We start from the raw sequence: 19,027 nt of genomic DNA, 5'->3' as shown, positions 1-19,027 counted from the left end.
GCAGCTTTGATTTTATGGAACTTCGGCTGAAAAACTCCTCCTTGATACTGATATTCTTCTCCTCAAGACGGATGAAGAGAATGCAAAAGTGAGTACTCTTCTGAAACTCCTAAAAAGCTCTGTAAAAAGATTGATCTCTCCTTTTCTTAATATTTTCTGCTTCCATTTATAATAGCTGTTCTTAGGTTAGGTCATTTGAGTCCAAAAAGCCTTAGGAGTCTATTTTGAATGTGTAAACAAGAGCGGGAATTCGGGTTAGGAAACTGGCTACCGCATGATGCACAGCCCGTATGTCACTACACGGCCTGGGCCGTGTAACTTACTGGAGATGAACGAGTCTGTCTTGCATTGGTACAGAAGGTTACATGGGTCGCAGGAGGTTACACAGGTCTAAGTACACGGCCCATGTACTTTTGTTCTCAGAAAATTCTTCAAACTTGTGCCCGGTAAAGACTTACACGGGTCTCTACAGATTACACGGGTCCAATTACACGACCCATGTACTTTTGTTCATCTATTGGCTCTCTAGCTTTCATCTGACATAAGGTTACACGGGTCTGTGGCTTTGCTTACACGACCCGTGTAAGGTGTATCAGCAGCTTTTCACAATCCTTTGACCTCTCCAAGCTTCCCTTCGCACTCGTATGCTTTAGGACTTCATCAAAACACCCGAAAATATTGCAAAAACATGAAATTTACAGCCTAACATTGAAATTTACAAAAGTTAATGAAATCAATAACTATGTATGAGATTACTATTCTAAATGTCATAAAATATTATATAAATATATTTAAAAATATTTATATAATACAATTGTATCAACACCTCCTAGCCTTATCAGAGCTGCTTAAATCAAACACCGCATAGTTCGTATCTTCAACTTTGCAATTTGTTATTCCTTAAATGCTTTGATGAAATTGATGGTTGGGAATGGTTCTTCAATGAGTGGAGGAGGGTCATGTCGGCTTCGCTGGCACTAGGAACACCTAAATTTGCAGTGTACAAGTTTAGGAGCTACTGATTCTCCTTCTCATTTCATGTTCGAGTCTCACGATTCTAGTGAATAAAGGTTCCATTAGGCTTGATTGGACTAAGTCTCACTACTGGATGACTAGAATTTTGACTTGACTACCTAACACGGGGAGGAAGAGATAGGGACGAAGGGAGACGGAATGAGAGGTTTAGATTAGGGGCATTTTAGGTATTAAGAATTAATATTTATATTGACCAATTTAAATTCACTTTGACTAACAATGAATTAACTGTTATTTTAATGGTATGTATTAAATTATTAATTTATAAAAATATCAATTATTAAAAAGGTAATTTTTAAAAATTACAAAGATTAATTCATAATTTCATTCAACCACAAAAGACTAATATGTAATGTATCCAAGATATAACTCAGAAACTAGCTTTAAAAGCAAAAGCTGACGGCTGCTAATAAAGTGGTTTCCTCTCTCCTGCGCTGCAGACAATAAATACAGCAACAAAAATAAAATAAAAGAGCACATGTCGAATCTTCAAAATTCTTCCTCCGCTACCAAACGATTTCTAGGATCCCCCAAAACTAATAGTTTTGGACCTGGAATTCAATTCCTAGGGTTTTGAGAAGAAAACCCCAAAAAATTCTAAACAAAACAGATTAATAAAGGATTTCGAAAGCTGTGATTTGGAATTCCACGCCATGGAATTTGAGGTCTCCAGCTCTTCCAATCTTTTATCAGCTTCCTCCGTCGATTTGGTGGTCGACACGAAGAATAAAGGAGAAGAAGACAATGATCGGGTTCGCCTCAGGAGGAAGACCTTGAAGGCCGTGCTCGAGCAGTGCCAGAGAGCTCTCGAATTGTTTGGTAATACTGATGGTGTTGGAGAAGATGACAATGATGATAACGATAAAGGTAGGGGGAAGCTAGCTGTTGAGGATCAGGACGAGGATGAGGAGCCCAGCCGCGATAGTTCAGTGGCTTCGCCTGGGGTTGGAGAAGCCTATGAGGTATGGGTTTAACCATTTCTAAGGTCTGATTTTGTTCAATTGTAGAGCCTTAAATCTCATTCATCTGTGTTTTGACTCTTAGATTATGTGAGAAAACTTTGCTTTGTTAGTAAAAATCACGGTATAGTTTAATATTTTTGATGATTTTTTTTTTAATTTTCGTTTTATGTGGAGAAATAGTTTGGTTAAGCTTTGGCTCATACATGACAGAAGTACGGTTGAGCCTGATATTTGAATTCTCTTACTATTTTTTTTCTTATTGTTTTAAACAAAGGATTAGTTGATTTACAGTTTATTGTCAGAAAATTAGGACTTCGAATATTTGATGAAGCAACTGAACTCATAACACCTTAGTTTTGTTTTTCTTAAAATGAAGCAATGATCTTACTTGGGATACTTGAGTGTTTGTGAGGAACCAAGGGAGTATTCCTTATATATGAATTTTTTATTCGGTTTATTGTTTCTGTTATGCATGTGTCACTGAATGTGTGATAAATTCATGATATGCTGTAGTCAGTTGCTTTTGATGATTGAAAATATATTAAAAATTTTAGGTTTGAGATTGAGGAGATTCCAACTCATTAGGTTAAACCTTTCCTCAGTGTTGATGTACTATAAGGAAGATGTTAGTCTGCAACTTTTTCTCATTTAAGAGACTACGTAGGTCAGAACCATGATTTCTTGAGTTTGCATGATTTGGTTGGGATACTAGCTGGCTTAAAGGTGAATAATGCAATTCTTGCTGTCAATTGAAAAGTAGAAAATCCCCAACATTATGGGTGCTTAACAGAATAAAATGAAACATTACAATATATCCTCTTCATACCTTGTACTTCGTCTACAATGATGGTGATCTACAACAGCCAATGCAAAATTAATGAAGAAAAACATTTTTTCTTAGAAGATAAAGAGTTTCCTTATGTTACTTCGATATTGTTGCATGTCTTTGTTCCTGATGCAGTTGTGTGACCTTCTCAAATCTAGAGTTGAATGCCCTGACTTCCTTGAAAAGCTAGAGTGTGCTCAAGGGTCGGCTCCCCAAAATATTTCTGGTATGCACCTGGAGATGCTGCCTGTTGTAATTCATATGCAAATGATCCTTTTTGACTTGTTACTTAATATAGTGCTTGAGCTTTTCATTCACATCTTGAAGTTTAAGAATTTGGTGGTTGGATCTAGAAGGGACTGGTTGCTAACAGAGTTATTGTATGGTAGCAGAAGAAGGTAGTTCTTGGGACATGGTCAATGAGCATGATCTTTGGGAATGTGACAATTTTGACTCTGATCAAGAAGGTTATGTTCTTGTTCGGCAAGAAGACATAGTAGAGGGCATTGCATGCTTCATGGCTGCCTATCTGTTGTCCCTTAAGCAGACAAAGGTATGGAAAGTCTCTTCTGTTTCTTATATTTTCAACAGTTATTTGAGTAATAAATTATGCTAATAATTATCATTTTATAACACATTGACAATGGATTGAATCTCATGGTACTAAAATGTTGGAAAAATTTTGTCCTTAAGTGTCAAAGCCTAAACTATAACTGTATTTTCCTGAACTTTTCCCTTATTTTTAAGTTCTAAATAATTTGTGTTGTATCAACACTAATAGGCAACCACTGGTCCTTTCCTGTAACCTGGAACCATGGCACCTTTTAATGCTTACCAATATGGATTTCCAATCAGAGTTCCTCCTGACATCTGATTATGCTAGGTCGCTTGGGTGCTCTATCTACTGCTGCCCTTTCAAAGCTTTTTTTTTTATAATGTGTATATACATCTGATTTTTATGTTGACAGCTGTTTTCTTGTTGAATGGTATATTGAAGATTGTTTATATACTATATGTTTGTTTTCTTATGACACATCTAGTTTGAGTTATCATTTGGGAACTGCTGATATTTAAAGTCTGAATTATTAGTATCTGCCATTATGCTAGTGAATAAAATCTGGCAGTGACATTCTGTATATGGAACATCTAATAATGTTACCTGCGTACTCTTTTTCGTCCCCAGGACTTGACCCCCAATCAACTCCAGGAAGGTCAGTTTTAATAAAAGCTTTTCTAATTAAGCTCAAATCCTCATTTTCCATTGTATTTTGTGCAACAAGCTCCATTATCACCAATTTGGTTGAAAGAGTTCTGACATCAAATGTTAATTTTCTTTAGCCCTTAGCAAAACATTCTCTGTAAAAAAGAAGAAAGGGAAGCTTCGGAAAGCATGGGATGGAAGCAAAGTCATCTATAATGTAGCATCCTGGGGGGCAACTGCCATTGGGTAGGCTTTTTTAGTAGCTCTCATTTAATACAGCTATTCTTTCTTCCCTGCACTGGTTACACAATGTATCCTGTCTGCAATGTCCAGAGCTGCCCCATTGATGAATCTCTCAGTAAAACTTTCAGTATCATTTACTAAGCATTTCTACATGTTCCTTCGTTACTCTAAGTATATATTGATTCAGTCTTTTGTAGGAGTAATAATTTACTGATCTCCGTTTTCCTTGTCTTCACCTAACAGGATATACCAAAACCCAGTAATTCTTAGGGCTGCCACTAAAGCATTCTGGGCTTCTCGTCATATTATATCAAAGCTTCTCTGATGTGCCTGTTAATACTTGGAGAATACTATGGTATTGGAATTCACTGATGTATTTATGCTTGTGCTGCTAATGCAGCTGGGTTTCTCATGTTGTACTACATTCTTCCATGCTACAAATTGATTGATTAATCGGACATGATTTGTCTTGTAAATATTCTTCTTCTAAGTATTTCCGAGTGAAATTGAAATTCATTGGTAAAATTTCATTGTATGGTTTAACTTGTAAGTCATGCTTGCTCCAGACAATTGTGTTGCCTTGATTACAAGCATGAATGATATTTGGGTATAGAATTTGGTTAGGCATGCTTGGAAGTAATGGTCTCTTCTTATGGTTGTCTGCCTGCCTTATGGGAACTCGTTAACTTGACTTTATCTACTACATTATTGGGGGATGGAAAGGTAGATATTTCCTTTAGGCATCTTGTTTCTCGGATGCCTAGCAATTGAAGAAACCTTCATATTGGCGTTCAAACCAGGATGGTATTTTACGTGGTCCCTACCTGCAGCTTTAACGCCAAATAACTCATTTCAGACTACGAACGCTGGACCTCGCTCTATTCGTGGTGCTCGGGTTGATACAAAATTAATTCTTTTTCATCGAGGCGAGGATTGCTGAGATACGTTAATTGAATTTCGGATCAGTAGGGGAAAAACATTTCTAAAATAGTGGCATATAATATAAGTTTGATTTCATAAAAAAATGAATTTAATTATATTAAATTAAATATTTATATGTAAAAATTTAATTTAATTTAATATTAAATACACTTATTATCATATAAGCTCAAACTCTTTATAAACGCACATCTCTAAAATTGTCTTTTGTTGGGTTTTAACTTTTAAGCCCATGGCCAAGAGAAGTCTGCGCAAAACAACAACGATGAAGGTAAGTGCTGGAGTTTGAAACAGACAAGTCATATGGAAGGCAAGGCAAGGAAAACACGCAAGTCATACGGAAGGCAAGGCTAGGAAGACGATCTCCTCCACAGAAATAATATTTTAACCATAAGATTTTATTTGATTAATTTAAAAATGCATTTAAAATAAAAATTTTAAAATTTATATATTCATTTAATTTCATATGTAAGACCAACGGAACAAGCCATTAAATGCTATGCTCAATGCCACACTATACATTGTGTGGCGATTACAAAATATGTATAAAATCAACGTTCCAATGCTCTCTATATATTTTATGCCCAAAAATAAGAACTAAACTAGCTTCTTGAAGGAGGGCAGATTGGCGAATCTGAGAGAGCAACCGAGTCGCTTGCTCCCTTCAAAATTGCATGCACCTGTATCACTGATGGACACGATTAGCAGAAGGCCAAATGTTTACCAACCTCCTGCTTTATATAATCACATGCCCTCGTACCACTCGTATCTGCAAACACGACCACTTTCAATAGTAGTAGCTGTTCTCCTTGTGATTGGGAGCATCCTTGCAAAGCATTGAACGGACTTCCATTATTGATCTAGGTGGCTCAAGATCTTTCTCTTGTAGTGCATTCCCAAGCAGCTGCTGCATCTGTGATGCAAACGTATCATCCAGGACCTGTAAATGGACACAAGGTTATATAATTTCATCTACTACTAGGCATTGTCAACAACTTCTATTTTAAGATTTTGAAGTTCTATATAAGATCTTCACAGAAAGAAAAACATAAAGCCACAATGATGGAACATCCAAATGCCATAAGAAGTTGGGCACAGTAGCCCCCAAGGCATTGCTGCAATTGCAGCTCTGTTAATTTAAGTGAAATAATTATCTAAACACTTACAGACACTGCTATTTGAGATCCTTTGTACCAGGACCTATTTTCTTTTCTGTTCTCCAAGAAATTAAGAACATCCTGTGACGGGAAAAGAAGGATCTTAGGTTTATTAAAATCAACTCCATTCAGACTACAATCTATAAATTGATCCATTCTCGCTATGCTTACCTGCCCCATGCGGTCCCAATAGCCTCGACAGATTGCGATGAAAACATGAGTCTCAAAAACAGATTGAAGGTGATTAATTGTGTTTGTCAGATGGTCTTTCAGTGGCTGCATTCTTACTCTTATATCAGATTCTACCACAGATTCCTTTGATTCTTGGAGAATCTTTTTCAATTTTGTAGTATTTTGCAACTTGGTCTGCATGGAACAAAAGAAGCAAATGAGAGACACATCAAATCAATATATACCCTGATTTTTCCCAAAAATGAAGTGATCTGCATAAAATAATACAATCTGGATTGCATCACATTAATGCAAAACTGTAATAATTCAAGTCCTTGAACATTCTGTAGTAGCATCCGAATATAAACACATGCATGAGTGCAAAACAAGGGAAATCAAATTCAGAGATGACATATTTGCAAAAAAATTCAGAGATGACAGGGAACATGAAGGCATCACTTGTAGTTTAAATCTCACCAGCCTACACCCTTGTCTAAATCAAAGTCACCCAAATTTGAGAATGTACACATTAACATTCTTACATACAAGTCTTCAAATCTAGCCTTATTTTTCACTCTCTTTGCACTATTCTTGAATGTTTTTTTAACAGAAAAGGAAAGTTTCAAAATTTCACCAGCAAATCTTGACTTCCATTCTATATTCCACCTCAGTTATCCCCAGTGACTTCTATCTTTACATTTCCTCAACATGATCTACTGACAAATTCATTCTGTACAAACCAAACATACTGTAGGTACAATAATAAGAGCATATTTAATCTTGATCTATTGATTTATGAAACTTATGTTAAACAAAAAATAAATAAATAAATAAAAGAGGCACTGTATTGTTTTCATAATTATACTCACATTCTCTGCTAGTTTTTCTACAACAGCTTGCAGATAACCTCTAAACTTGGCTCTCAGCATCACAGTCACTTCACTAAGGCGCTCTCCCGGAGCAGTGTTTCCACCATCAGGTATGCAAGAACCCCATGACTTGAACTGAATTTCTATCTTGGGACGCAGGACATCAAGCATCCTCTTCATTGAATTCAACAGAATCCCAAGCTGCAGAGAAACAAAATGTAAAACCACAAGAATATAGCATTTTTTAAGGAATTCAAACATTCAAACAGCTCACCTCATCAGGAATAGTATATGAGGATACAGATCGTTGGGTAAGCTTCTTGACATACTTGAAGCCAAATTTCTTAGGGGTCAAATTCTCCTTCAATGGTGCTAGCACATCTGCATATTGTTTGTCCAAAGCTTCCACAATGGCCTTCTCAACATCAGCAATAGCCTTTTTGATGAGGCACAGCCAATAAAAAAAAGTGCAGTAAGTATCATTTTATGTTCAAGAATTCATCAAAAAATAATCTGACTGGTTAATGTAGGAAGTCTTGTGGGAGCAGTGTCTTTGATATACTTGGGTTTCAATAATTAACTGTGCAAAATATTTAACACCTTCAGCCACTTTTATTTCTGACATAAGAAAAGCTTAAATAAGAAAATTCAATTCAAGGAAAATGAACTAGTATAGGCATACATTTTCTAGCACAAAAATATATTCTGGCCATCGGCAAATGATGACTTCATAATTTTCTAGAGTCTCTCTAAGACGATCATACATCTCGTCAACAAAGGGAGTAGTAGAATGTTGCGTCCTGACTCCTGACCATTTTACCTGCAATTAAATAACTTTTAGAGGATTTTCCCAAAGGAAGATACTTCCTCAAACGAAACTCAAATATAATCCACTAAACAGAAAAATGATTTGTAACTTATCACCATCATCCAATGAGATCCAAGCAAAGCAAGAAATTCAAATCAAACTCTGAAATTCTCTAAGAATTATTTATATTTAAAATAAAAATTGATATTAAGACCGGCCATGTTATATGGTAGTGAGTGTTGGGCACTGAAGGACTCGCATGTGTTTAAGATAAGAGTTGCGGAAATGAGAATGTTAAGGTGGATAAGTGGCCATACTAGATTAGATAAAGTCCGTAACGAGAGTATTAGAGAAAAGGTAGGAGTGGTGCCAATTGAGGATAAATTTAGAGAAAGGAGATTGAGGTAGTTTGGTCATGTGAAGCGTAGACATACAGAGGCTCCAGTTACACAAGTAGAATACATTAGGTTAGATGATAGAAAGAAAAGAAGGGGAAGACCTAAACTGACCTGAAGGAGAGTAGTATAACATGACCTAGAAGCATTACACATTTCCGAGGATTTAACCTAAAATCGTTTAGAATGGAGAAAAAAAATCCATATAGCCCACCCCAAATTTTTAGGATAAAGGCTTAATTGAGTTGAGCTTAATTGAGTTGAGTTAAGTTGAGTATAGTATTTAAATATTCAAATGTGAAGAAACAAATAAATTAAAGGAAAGAGTTACAAATATAATGTTACTGAATTATAAATTGCAAACTCTTTCTAGACCGTCAAACAGAGAGATACAGGGGTTGAACAATAAAAAGTTAATGCTATTGCTTACAAATGTACCTTGTCTAGTTTACATGACTCAAGCAAGGAAAGGCGCTTATCTTGAATCCATAGCATGATATACAAATGGAATAACTCTTTCGCATCAACTCCACCTTTCACAGGACTGAGAAATTGAAAAAAAAAAAAAGAAAGATTATGTAAAATGAGCAGAAGCAATATTAATAAAGAAATATCAAACAGCTCTGTTGCCTAGAGCTACCTAATTTTCCAGCTGGCAAGGTCTTTCTGAAAATCAGCTGTTGCAATAACAAGTTCTGCTACAGGAGGTGAAGGACCAGATGGAGGCCATGCAAGCAGGAAAGCCCGCAATCTATTGCAAAGCTCTGTGCTGTATATGGATGAAGATAAATTTGGAAGGTCTATAAAACTGCAGGATAAGAAACTTGAACATCAGAATCTTGCATGTCTGGCAACAGATAATAGAAAACACCAGGCCAAAAATCAAGCAAACACCAACATATTCATAACAAATTGGGAAGAAATACACAAATGATGAACAAACAGAATAATAGCGGCATAGGCTGAAAAATAGGTTAACAACAAAACATCATTCACTTGACATCTCAAAGCTCCAGTGCTATTGTAGACAGACAATGACTAGAGAAGTAAGTTTGACAGGAAAGTTGTCCTAATAGCATAAATCTGTTAAAAATTATATGGACCTAGGAGTGTGAATATCAAATTGGCAGGCTGCAGTATACGCACTGAATTGGGCTCACAACTAGACTCCTCATCACCAAAATGGCCTAAGCCATTTTGTTTTAATTTGCCAACACTTATATACCCTTTAACTTCCTTGTACATTGCCAATGTGAGACTTCTTCCCACAAGTGATATTCCAGCACTCCCTCTGAAGTGCAACTGGGTTAAACTCAGGTTCACAGGCTCAATTGTCACTTGCCATTGCATGGGGTGGCCCATTTAATTTGAGTCTGGCTCCTCTTGGCTCTGTCCTCAAAGTCTAGTTCACTGGGCTAGCTCATGGATCCACCCCAGGCTAGCTCGCTAGGGCTCAACTCATGAGTCTAGCTTGCTGGGGCTCAACTCACCATGCTTTCGAGTCCCAGATCTACAACCATTGGGCCTTACTACTCTAATACCATGTTGAGAATTATGGACCTAGGAGTGTGAATATCAAATTGCAGACTACATGCTGAATTGGGCTTGAAACTGGACTTCCCATTGCTAAAATGACTTAAGCCATTTTGGTTTTGTTTGCCAACACTTATATATCATTTAATTTCCTTGTAAACTGTTGACGTGGGACTCATTCCCCAAGTGATATTCCAAGGAAATCAAATACACGATTAAGTATCAAGGGTGCCATTAACAAGGGGGTAACCACTTGTGGCACCTGTACTTTATCAAAATACAAAAAAGAAGTCATGTTCTTGTACATTCCAAAACATCAGAAAATTACAATTTCGATGAAAGTTTTCCCATCTTATGCCGCCCAGGATTACATGCTCTACATAAAAAAGGAATCTTACCATGTGAGAAGATATATTGGAAGTTGAGATCCAGACAGATTATGTTCTTAAAATTGGATAGTACACAATATCAGATACATGATGCCAAACTGCTCAGCCATTTTTTGATTCAAAAGACATGAATGATTCAACTACTTCAGACAACTAATTAACATTCTCAGAGTAAACCAACAAAATGACACTGCACGCATTTTCATATAGAGGATAAAAAATCGGCTCCATTTCATATAGTCAAGGTTCCAAAACTTATTTTAAAACTATAGGTAATTTATGCTATTTGTTGCTGAACTAGAAAACCTGCAGGTTAATTTATACCATCCAATACATATGTTTATCATGTATCAATAATGTAATCATATTTTGCAATACAATTCAATTACTTTGTAACAGCATTTGGAAGAAGAAGGAAAAAAAAAATTAAAAAAGAGATGAAGTCTTCTAGCGAATATCAAGATTCAAAAATGCAAAGATCCATTTTCGAGCATGTTTGCTATATGCCATTTGACATTAAGAAAATTAGTCGTACCTAGGAAGTATGTGTTGGTTGTGGATTTCAATGTCAGTAAAAATTTCATTTTTAATATTCAAACAAAGGTTAGTCATCTTCTGGTAAGCTGTGGACATTGCAACAGAATCCATCAAAGTAGCTTCATTGTTGTTGGAAACAAACTCATCTGTCTCAGTCAAGTGCCTTCTTGATCTTTTTTTAGCAGCAGCCTGGAGGAGACACTATCTTTAAGCGATACAAAGATATGGCAAATTCAAAACAAGGTTATATAGTGAGAATTTCGACATTTTGTACCTGAAAATAATGGGTTAAATTTGTTTGTGCTTCAGGAGACAAAATGTCATGAAGAAGAGTATATAGCTTCACAGCAGGTTCCAGTGCAGCTGCTGCAAACCCAGTTGCTGGCTTGAAAACATCCATAATACCCGAAAACGAGGATTCATCAAGAGACTTGTAGTTCTCAAATGCTAGAGAAAGAATCTGTTCAATCTGATCCTTGATTTCTCCCAAAAGTCGGTTCTAGTGAAATGGCCAGCAATTATGCACATTGAGTTAAAGGAGAAATAAGCAGCAACCAGGAGAACTATAAAATAAATCATGTGAAATAACATGAAAACAGCTCAAAAGATGAGGAAACAAAGTCTAGTCAATGATTGAACATCCAAAAAAAGCAGTTAAGTAATGAAGATTGACAAAGAAAATGGTGAATGTATGTAATATGCATAAATCTGAAATTCTGAAATTTACCTCTTGATGACTTAACGTGCTCTTGCTATGGCCTTTCATAATCACAGGCATTAATAAATCATATACCAAGGTCAGGCAGTCAGCTGTGGGCGTAGCAACATCCATTATATAGGAAAGATACCTGTCAATATCACGCTTTAGAAGCCACCATTGCAACAAGAGAATGACCAAAGAACAGAAATTAGCAGCTGTTACAAAAATCCTAAGCTTTTCAGTCTCTTTTTCATCCTTTCGCCATTTTCAAAATTCTCGTGGAAAAAATATTAGATGGGAAATATTGATGTAGAAAGTGCACAATGGAATGAAACTAATGCTATATACATTTGAATTGAGTTGAAACACATTAAACATAAATGCAGAATAAGTTCCATTACCTCAGCTTGGTATAGACATCAGAAACCCCATAATATGAAGCAAATTCAGTAAGAAGCCATTTCCAGGAACCATAAAGCAATAAATTCCTTTGCTGAAAATGTTGAACTTTCATAGCAATTTCTAGAACGAGGTCATATGCGACGGTTTCAGCTACGGACCCACACTAGAATAAAAGAAACAATAATCAATATCATATTATTATTTCATTAACCAGGAATCCAAGATGTGAAAAGAGAATTAAATTTCCAAGCCCAATCACTGGTCAACTTGCATCTGACTACTCTGAGGGAAAAGTACCATGTATCTTTTACAAGTGGAGTAAGACAAGACTAGTTTTGAAATGCACCCAAATCCACCAACTTGTCATTTATAGAATTTTTTGCCCATAAAAGTCAAAATATGCCACTGAAATTCTAAACCAAATGGTTTGTTCCATAATTGGAAATGAAAAATACGACTCAAATTTGATGAGTTGTATTTAATACTATTATTGGTGTCTCTAAATTACAATTAGCTAAGTTGGCTTTTACAACCAATGGCTATAAACCCAATCTAAGACTTATACAAATTTACTCCTCTTTTGGATAGTGTTGTTTTGTCCATAATCATCATGACATGACCATCAAAATTATGATGAACTTTGATAAATGATTAACTGCAAAGACCCAGTTTTGCTAGTATTTAATTTCAGAAGAATCCAACTCTGGTTCAATCATGAGACAGCAGTTTAAAGTGAACTTTTAGATAAAGATGAGACCAAAAAAGGCACCAAGAGTAGGTCACCTTGAGATTACTGTCATCTGAACTTGTAGAGTAATTAATGTAGAGCTGTAGTTTGCCCACAAGCTCATGCTCTGGCTCTCGATATATTGACCACCATCGTAGCTTATCAACCTGTATCCAATTTTGATATGAGTCAAAGCCAAAACAACTACTATTGCCAACTGATTCTATTCAAAGCTTAGAAATATTACAGGGTCATCAGCAATAGTTGCAACTTGAGCAAGGACACGGCCATAATATTTCCCCTTGGAATCTTGGACTTCAACAATTAGATCATCCCCTAGACTATCTGGAAAGCTGTAGAGTCATCAATAACTTTCTCAAGCAGATGGAAATAAACAACTAAAACTGAGAGCATTAGAGAATGGTGCTTACAACACATGGGTTTCACCAGATCCAGGCTGCATCCGGATGGCATCTTCTTCTGCTGAACTTTTCAGTCTTAACAAGCATGAGTATGTTTCTGATGACATTTGTGACAGAAAAAGAGGTTAAAAAGGATATTGCACATAACAAGGTTGGTGATAAGCTACCAACAGGCTCAGTTATTTATGCCATTAAAGGAATGAAACTACCTAAAATTTACCAGTCAATATCTGAGTAAGCACTTCAGAAGGTTATTATACTATTGGAGATTATATTAGATGGTTCCTAATGGCATCAGTAGGTACTCACAGTAACATGGGAAAGACAAGCACTTTTTTGCAGTTAAAGAAAAACAATATTCTTGCTAGGATATCTCATCTGGCCAGGAACAACCAGCCAAAGTCAAAAGTAGTAACTAACTCCAATTCAATGACCCAATTGAGTAGATATACGACAATGGACATGAAAAATTTCCACCATAAATCATGGAGTTGCAACTTTGCATACCTTGCACAACTTCATATGATGAGGAACTGTTACGTAGACTTGTCACACCAATTTTCAGAAGTCCAGACACTTGTTTTATATACCGAGTGCTAGCATGCACATATGCCAAGCTTTGACGGGAAAAGGAGCCGTTTGCAGGCATGCGAGGTGCAACATGAATTTTTCGAAAAGCTTGCCAAGCAGTAGAAAGTGTCGACTGCAACTTAGAGAAACGATATCGGACAGATTCGAGTTTTAGATTTGGAACTCTAAGAGTCAGAGATGACATACTACAGCCAGTAGGAGGGTCAAGAACAGTTTTCACTTTACGCACTGCACAGTAATGAGATATTAGGATAACTCATTACAGGTGCTCAATGGTTAGTATCAAAGCTGAGATAATATTCACCTTGCACCTTCATCTTTCCAATGATTTTCTTAGGTTTTGGAGCAGCCCCCTCATTAACAAGCTCAGAAGAGCGCTTTGCCAGTAGTTCCTCCTCTGATTGCAAAAGCACATTCTGCACACTGAAGATCAAGAAAATGGAAGCTGGAGTTAGTAAAAACAGCAAATTAAAACAATAACAGATGTTCTAAAATTTACCATGCATAACACTGTTCCTAGAAAACTTAATTGACAATGATAATTCATTGAAAGAACAAGGGGAAAAGAAAAGAAAAAAAATGATGATCTCACCCAAATGCCTCCCGCAGCAAAGCACATTCATTTTCTAAGAACATTGGAGCTTCCATGCATCCCCTTGCCCAAGCATGAAGACAAAGCCGCACACATCCATCATAAGCAATCACAGCATGCCATGGCCCTAATGCACTGATTTTATTTAAAAGACATCAGCAATTTAATTAACATGGTAATGACATTCTTGGCTTTAACTTCATCTACAATCATGGTGTTAATAACAAATACCTGGCATGAAATGTTGGCAGCCGAGCTGGGTTTGAACCAGAAGGCACAGCAGCTTCTGCACCAGCAGTTGTTCTGCAAAAAATGATGGGCTCATCAATTCTAATATACTACACTTAATTTTCCACTTACGTGAAATGTCAATAACATGCCTTCCAAAAAAAGAGTATCAGCATAAAATGTCTGCCAAAACAAGCCCCTAGAAAAGTTTTGCAAACCTTACAAACTGATCAGGATTCTCATTTCCAAAACTTTCCTTTGGTTCAGCTCCAGAAGTAGGTTTGATTTCATTTTTGTCATCATTGGTAGGAAAACCACATGGATCTGTAATGCCTGCGGTCTTATGCACTCCAGATGCTAGTTCAGCACTTTCTTTAATTTCCTGACCAGAACCACAAAATGGAGGTGCACTGGGAACATCATCATCATAAGAAAATTTCACATTCTGGAGGTTTCTGGAATTCAAATCCTGTAAGACAAACTAAGTTGTTGAGAAAAAACTGCAACTCGAGAATATCAAATCCTAAACCAGGAAAAACCAAGATCATGAATATAGTAGTCACTCATCGCACTTCAATTTATACAGCAAGAAATTAATATTTCCAAGTGATTATTATCAAGAGGAAATTTCCTCCTTATAGCATGTTTAAAGCAATAAGAGAATCAACAGAAAAATATTGATAATCAGATAAGATAAGATGGTTAGACATTTTGCTATGACATAAGAGGATAAAATGCTTTTGGGCTGTTACTTATTTGGAACTATTCATAAAGGAGGCCCTTATCCCCTGCCTCGACCCCTAAAGAGTTCGCTAAGAATGCCAAAAAAAAAAAAATCCTATGATACTAGTAAGATTATCCATATTAACTATATTTGTGTTTTTCCCTCCAATTCCCAGGAATTAACAGTGACTTTATAATGAAGAATATGAATAACTGTTATGCTCAGACTATTGGCTCAGTCAAGGAAAACTTTCAGTAGCTCAACCTGCAGATATCAACAAGTAGTAATTTAGAGTGGTTGTGGAAACTAAGACATTAAATGTACACATGCCATCTGAAATGACCAAAGGAACAAAAAATGAGGAAGCATAGGCAAATAGCTCCAACTACATTGATTTCCATGATATTAATCAATCTTGAACGAGCAATACAAAAGGTTGTTCACTATATGCCAAAATTTTTGTGCCAGCTTCTCCAATAATTTAACCAACGTAAAAGTATGATAATTAACAAAATCAATATCAAGAATACAATAGTATAAGAAACCAATTCCTCACCTCTAAGCACAACCAATCACAAAGATACAAGCAAGCATTTCAAATTCTAAACTACAGTTCAATTAAATTAAAACAAACCTTTCGTGCATTGCGTTCAACATTAGCCAAAGAAGGCACGCTCGAAGCATATCCCTCAGAAACACGCAGCCTACTCCTAGGCAAAGCACTACTAACACTCCCAGCTTGCGTGGTAGAAAATTCGGAGCTAGCAGCCGAATCCGACGACTCATAATCATCCTCAGTGTAACCATTCCTTCCAACCTCATACCTCCCGTTCCCTCTAACTACCCTCTCGGCCACACTACCACCTCTCCCCGCCAGAGTCTCCATTGACGAACTAACATCGGAGTACACATAATCAGTAGCATAACGCGCGCCTCTTAGCTCGGCATTTCCATATCTTTGCCCAATAGCAGTGGAATTGGGGATTCTTTCGTCTCGAGGAGAGGAATCGAGGGAATACCGTCCGCCATAAACATCATCTTCATCGGACTCGGTGGTTATGTCATTATCAGAAGCGGATCGGCTATCACCGATATCGCCAGGAATGGTTCTGGACACCGGAATTGCAGTAGAAGGTAGGTGTCCGCTTCTGAATTTGGAAGGTGGAGGCAAGCCAAATCCGCGACTGCCTGCTCTAACGTTAGTTATGGGACCAATTCTAGGCCTTAAACTGGAACGAGAGAGAGTAGCTTCCTTCTGGTTCTGAAAACAAGAAAAACGAGTAATTTTAGTAAATAAAACAGCAATTAAATCAGAGTAAAGTAAAATTAGAAAGTGAATAATTGAAAATTTTATGAATATTACCTCTCGAACCCATCGAACGGCGTTGGAATCGAGTCCTTCAGTGAACATTGTGCTCTTCACCTTACATACAGAGATACAGAGACAGAGACACAAATCTCAGTTTCATAAAACAAAAATACAGAGACAATGCCAAGGAAAGAACTGCAAAATCTAGAGGAAAACAAAGGTATACTCACATAAGAATCCAAGCTTTCACAGCTACAGGATCTAAATAAAAGTTCTGCAGTAGAAGAGGGAGAGTGTGTCTTGAGAGTTGAGAGGAGATTAGAGAAGTTGAAAGTGGTGCGAGATTTGAGAAAGGAGAAAAAGTTTTGCTTACTTCAAAAGCTTTCTTTGCTGGTTTGATTCAGCTCAGGCTCAGCTCACAGAGAGACCGCAAGAGACGGAAAGATTTCGTCTTCGCAAAAATGAGGACTTTGGCATTTTTTTTAATCTTAATTTTGGTTTGATCAACTCTCTTTATGCTTTAACATTGTTTTTATTTCTCACTGAAGGGTCACCCACCGTTTTGCTTTTTTTTTTAATACAATTTAGACATATATTTTTTAAAATATTATTTAAGTTTTATTTACGGTATATTAAATTTAATTTTTAATTAAACAGATAAAATCAATAATAATGTTAAATAAATTCTTAGAAATTAATGATGATTTATTATTATTCAAACTATAATTAAAAAATATATTTTAAAAAGTTTTTTGAAAGTTAGAATTTTAAAATTAATAATTTTAAATTATTTTAGAAAATTAGAGATATATTTAAAAAAATTCTTCAATATTAAATGAATTTAATTTGTGAAAAAATTATAAAAAAAAATTATAAAAAGAATACTCTTTGTTCTTACTAGAAAATAAAGACTGTAGACTAGAACTCGGATTGCCAACAAGAACTCTGTAAATCAAGCCGATAATAAAGCTCACGTCGTGAAAAAGTAACGGGTGGAATGACGTGGCATAGGAACTCCGTTTTTTTTTTTTTTAAATATTAAACAGTCGAACGTTGTAAGTGGGGACAAGTTTGCTCTATTTTCCCGCTATGCATATAATTTTCCACTGAGGAATCACTCACATGGTGTGATGGGTCCCACTACACCCATACTTTGTTTTTTGCAGTGTGTGCCGTGTTAGTTCGTCGGTTCTTTGGTTGTGTTCTGTTTGCTGCGGCTAAACTACCCAAAATGCCCATTGCCAACCGAGGCACCAACGAGGGGTCAGATCACAACAATTGAGAAGCCTTGACTAATTTTTTGACGTTGGCATTGGTGATTAGGATTTAGAAATTTGAGATTGGGATGGATAGATTCAAAATTGCCGTACTTGAAGAGGAGTTGGTCAATGATTGACACATGTGAACTTAGATTATAGAGTAATTTTATTAAAGACCCAGCTGTGACTGAGCCAATTATTCCTGTTTAAATAATAGGAGAATATAAGCTTTAATTTGAATTTTTTTTTTTTTGAACATTCATTCTACCGATGCAAAAGATATTTTCAAATCTTGGTATCATTGGGTACTTCTGCTTTATCTGGGCCCGCCAAGGCTTGGTATATAGGTTGCATAAGAAATGGCAGTGAATCATGTCATATGGGCAACTCTTGCCAGTTGACGAGATTAACTACCTACCGTTTTATGAAAGGGAGGTAGAGCGAACAAAAAACAGACTGGTGGGAAAGGCGGTGACTAAATTTCCCTGAGCTAATCTTCCATGCCAATAAAATGTTCCAGCTACTCAAACGCACGAGTGGCAAGGCCGTTGTACTGCGCGGATCAGGAGAACCATGGGCAAATAACAATAATAGACGTGACATTTTTTTTTATCTTTTTCAGCTAAAACTGTTTGAATTGAGATGCTACACAACCAATACAAGAAAATTGCCTTCCAACGCCCTAACTTCCCACAGTTCAGATTTTGCTAATTTGCTCCTTCAGAGAACTGCATTGCAAGCATCGTGGAGTTGACATTCCGGTGCAGTGTGCCCAGTTTTCTAAATCATTACATCTGAATAACTGTGATCAATGCACAGGTTTTAAGCTGCTCAATTCAGCAATTGCAACTGTAATGACTGTAAATTATACATTTATCCAATACCTTGTATACACAAGCAAATGTCTGGTAATGGTTTAATGTTTGAGATACTTTCCATTATCACTTTCATCTACAACAAATTCCATCAGCTTTTATGAACAGACAATTTAGATGAAGACAACTCAAC

The 19,027-nt window shown here is 36.4% G+C and overlaps 2 protein-coding genes across 2 annotated transcripts; one reads left to right on the top strand and one right to left on the bottom strand.

Moving 5' to 3' along the window:
• The first annotated feature begins 1,411 nt into the window (after positions 1–1,411).
• On the top strand, positions 1,412–4,792 carry LOC110634193 (uncharacterized). The gene is made up of 6 exons (XM_021783136.2): positions 1,412–1,997; positions 2,959–3,049; positions 3,216–3,376; positions 4,007–4,034; positions 4,162–4,270; positions 4,511–4,792. The coding sequence occupies exons 1-6, from the start codon at positions 1,689–1,691 to the stop codon at positions 4,590–4,592; spliced, it is 780 nt and encodes a 259-aa protein (XP_021638828.2). The 5' UTR covers positions 1,412–1,688; the 3' UTR covers positions 4,593–4,792.
• Positions 4,793–5,628: 836 nt separating this feature from the next.
• Positions 5,629–17,269, bottom strand: LOC110634176 (uncharacterized). Its single transcript, XM_021783112.2, has 23 exons — positions 16,991–17,269; positions 16,815–16,874; positions 16,086–16,712; positions 14,946–15,196; positions 14,731–14,802; positions 14,500–14,634; positions 14,212–14,330; positions 13,824–14,135; positions 13,326–13,413; positions 13,142–13,247; positions 12,951–13,061; positions 12,167–12,330; positions 11,793–11,913; positions 11,340–11,564; positions 11,064–11,254; positions 9,247–9,414; positions 9,045–9,150; positions 8,086–8,223; positions 7,678–7,839; positions 7,404–7,604; positions 6,535–6,729; positions 6,373–6,444; positions 5,629–6,146 (listed from the first exon to the last, which is right to left on the bottom strand). Exons 2-23 carry the CDS (start codon positions 16,860–16,862, stop codon positions 5,994–5,996), a joined length of 3,765 nt encoding a protein of 1,254 aa, XP_021638804.2. The 5' UTR covers positions 16,863–16,874; positions 16,991–17,269; the 3' UTR covers positions 5,629–5,993.
• Positions 17,270–19,027: the final 1,758 nt, after the last annotated feature.

Source organism: Hevea brasiliensis, chromosome 16 (genome assembly GCF_030052815.1).
Source record: "Hevea brasiliensis isolate MT/VB/25A 57/8 chromosome 16, ASM3005281v1, whole genome shotgun sequence".
In the NCBI taxonomy this organism is placed as follows: Eukaryota; Viridiplantae; Streptophyta; class Magnoliopsida; order Malpighiales; family Euphorbiaceae; genus Hevea; species Hevea brasiliensis.
Note: the sequence above shows the minus strand (reverse complement) of the source record. Positions and strands in the feature narration are given on the sequence as shown.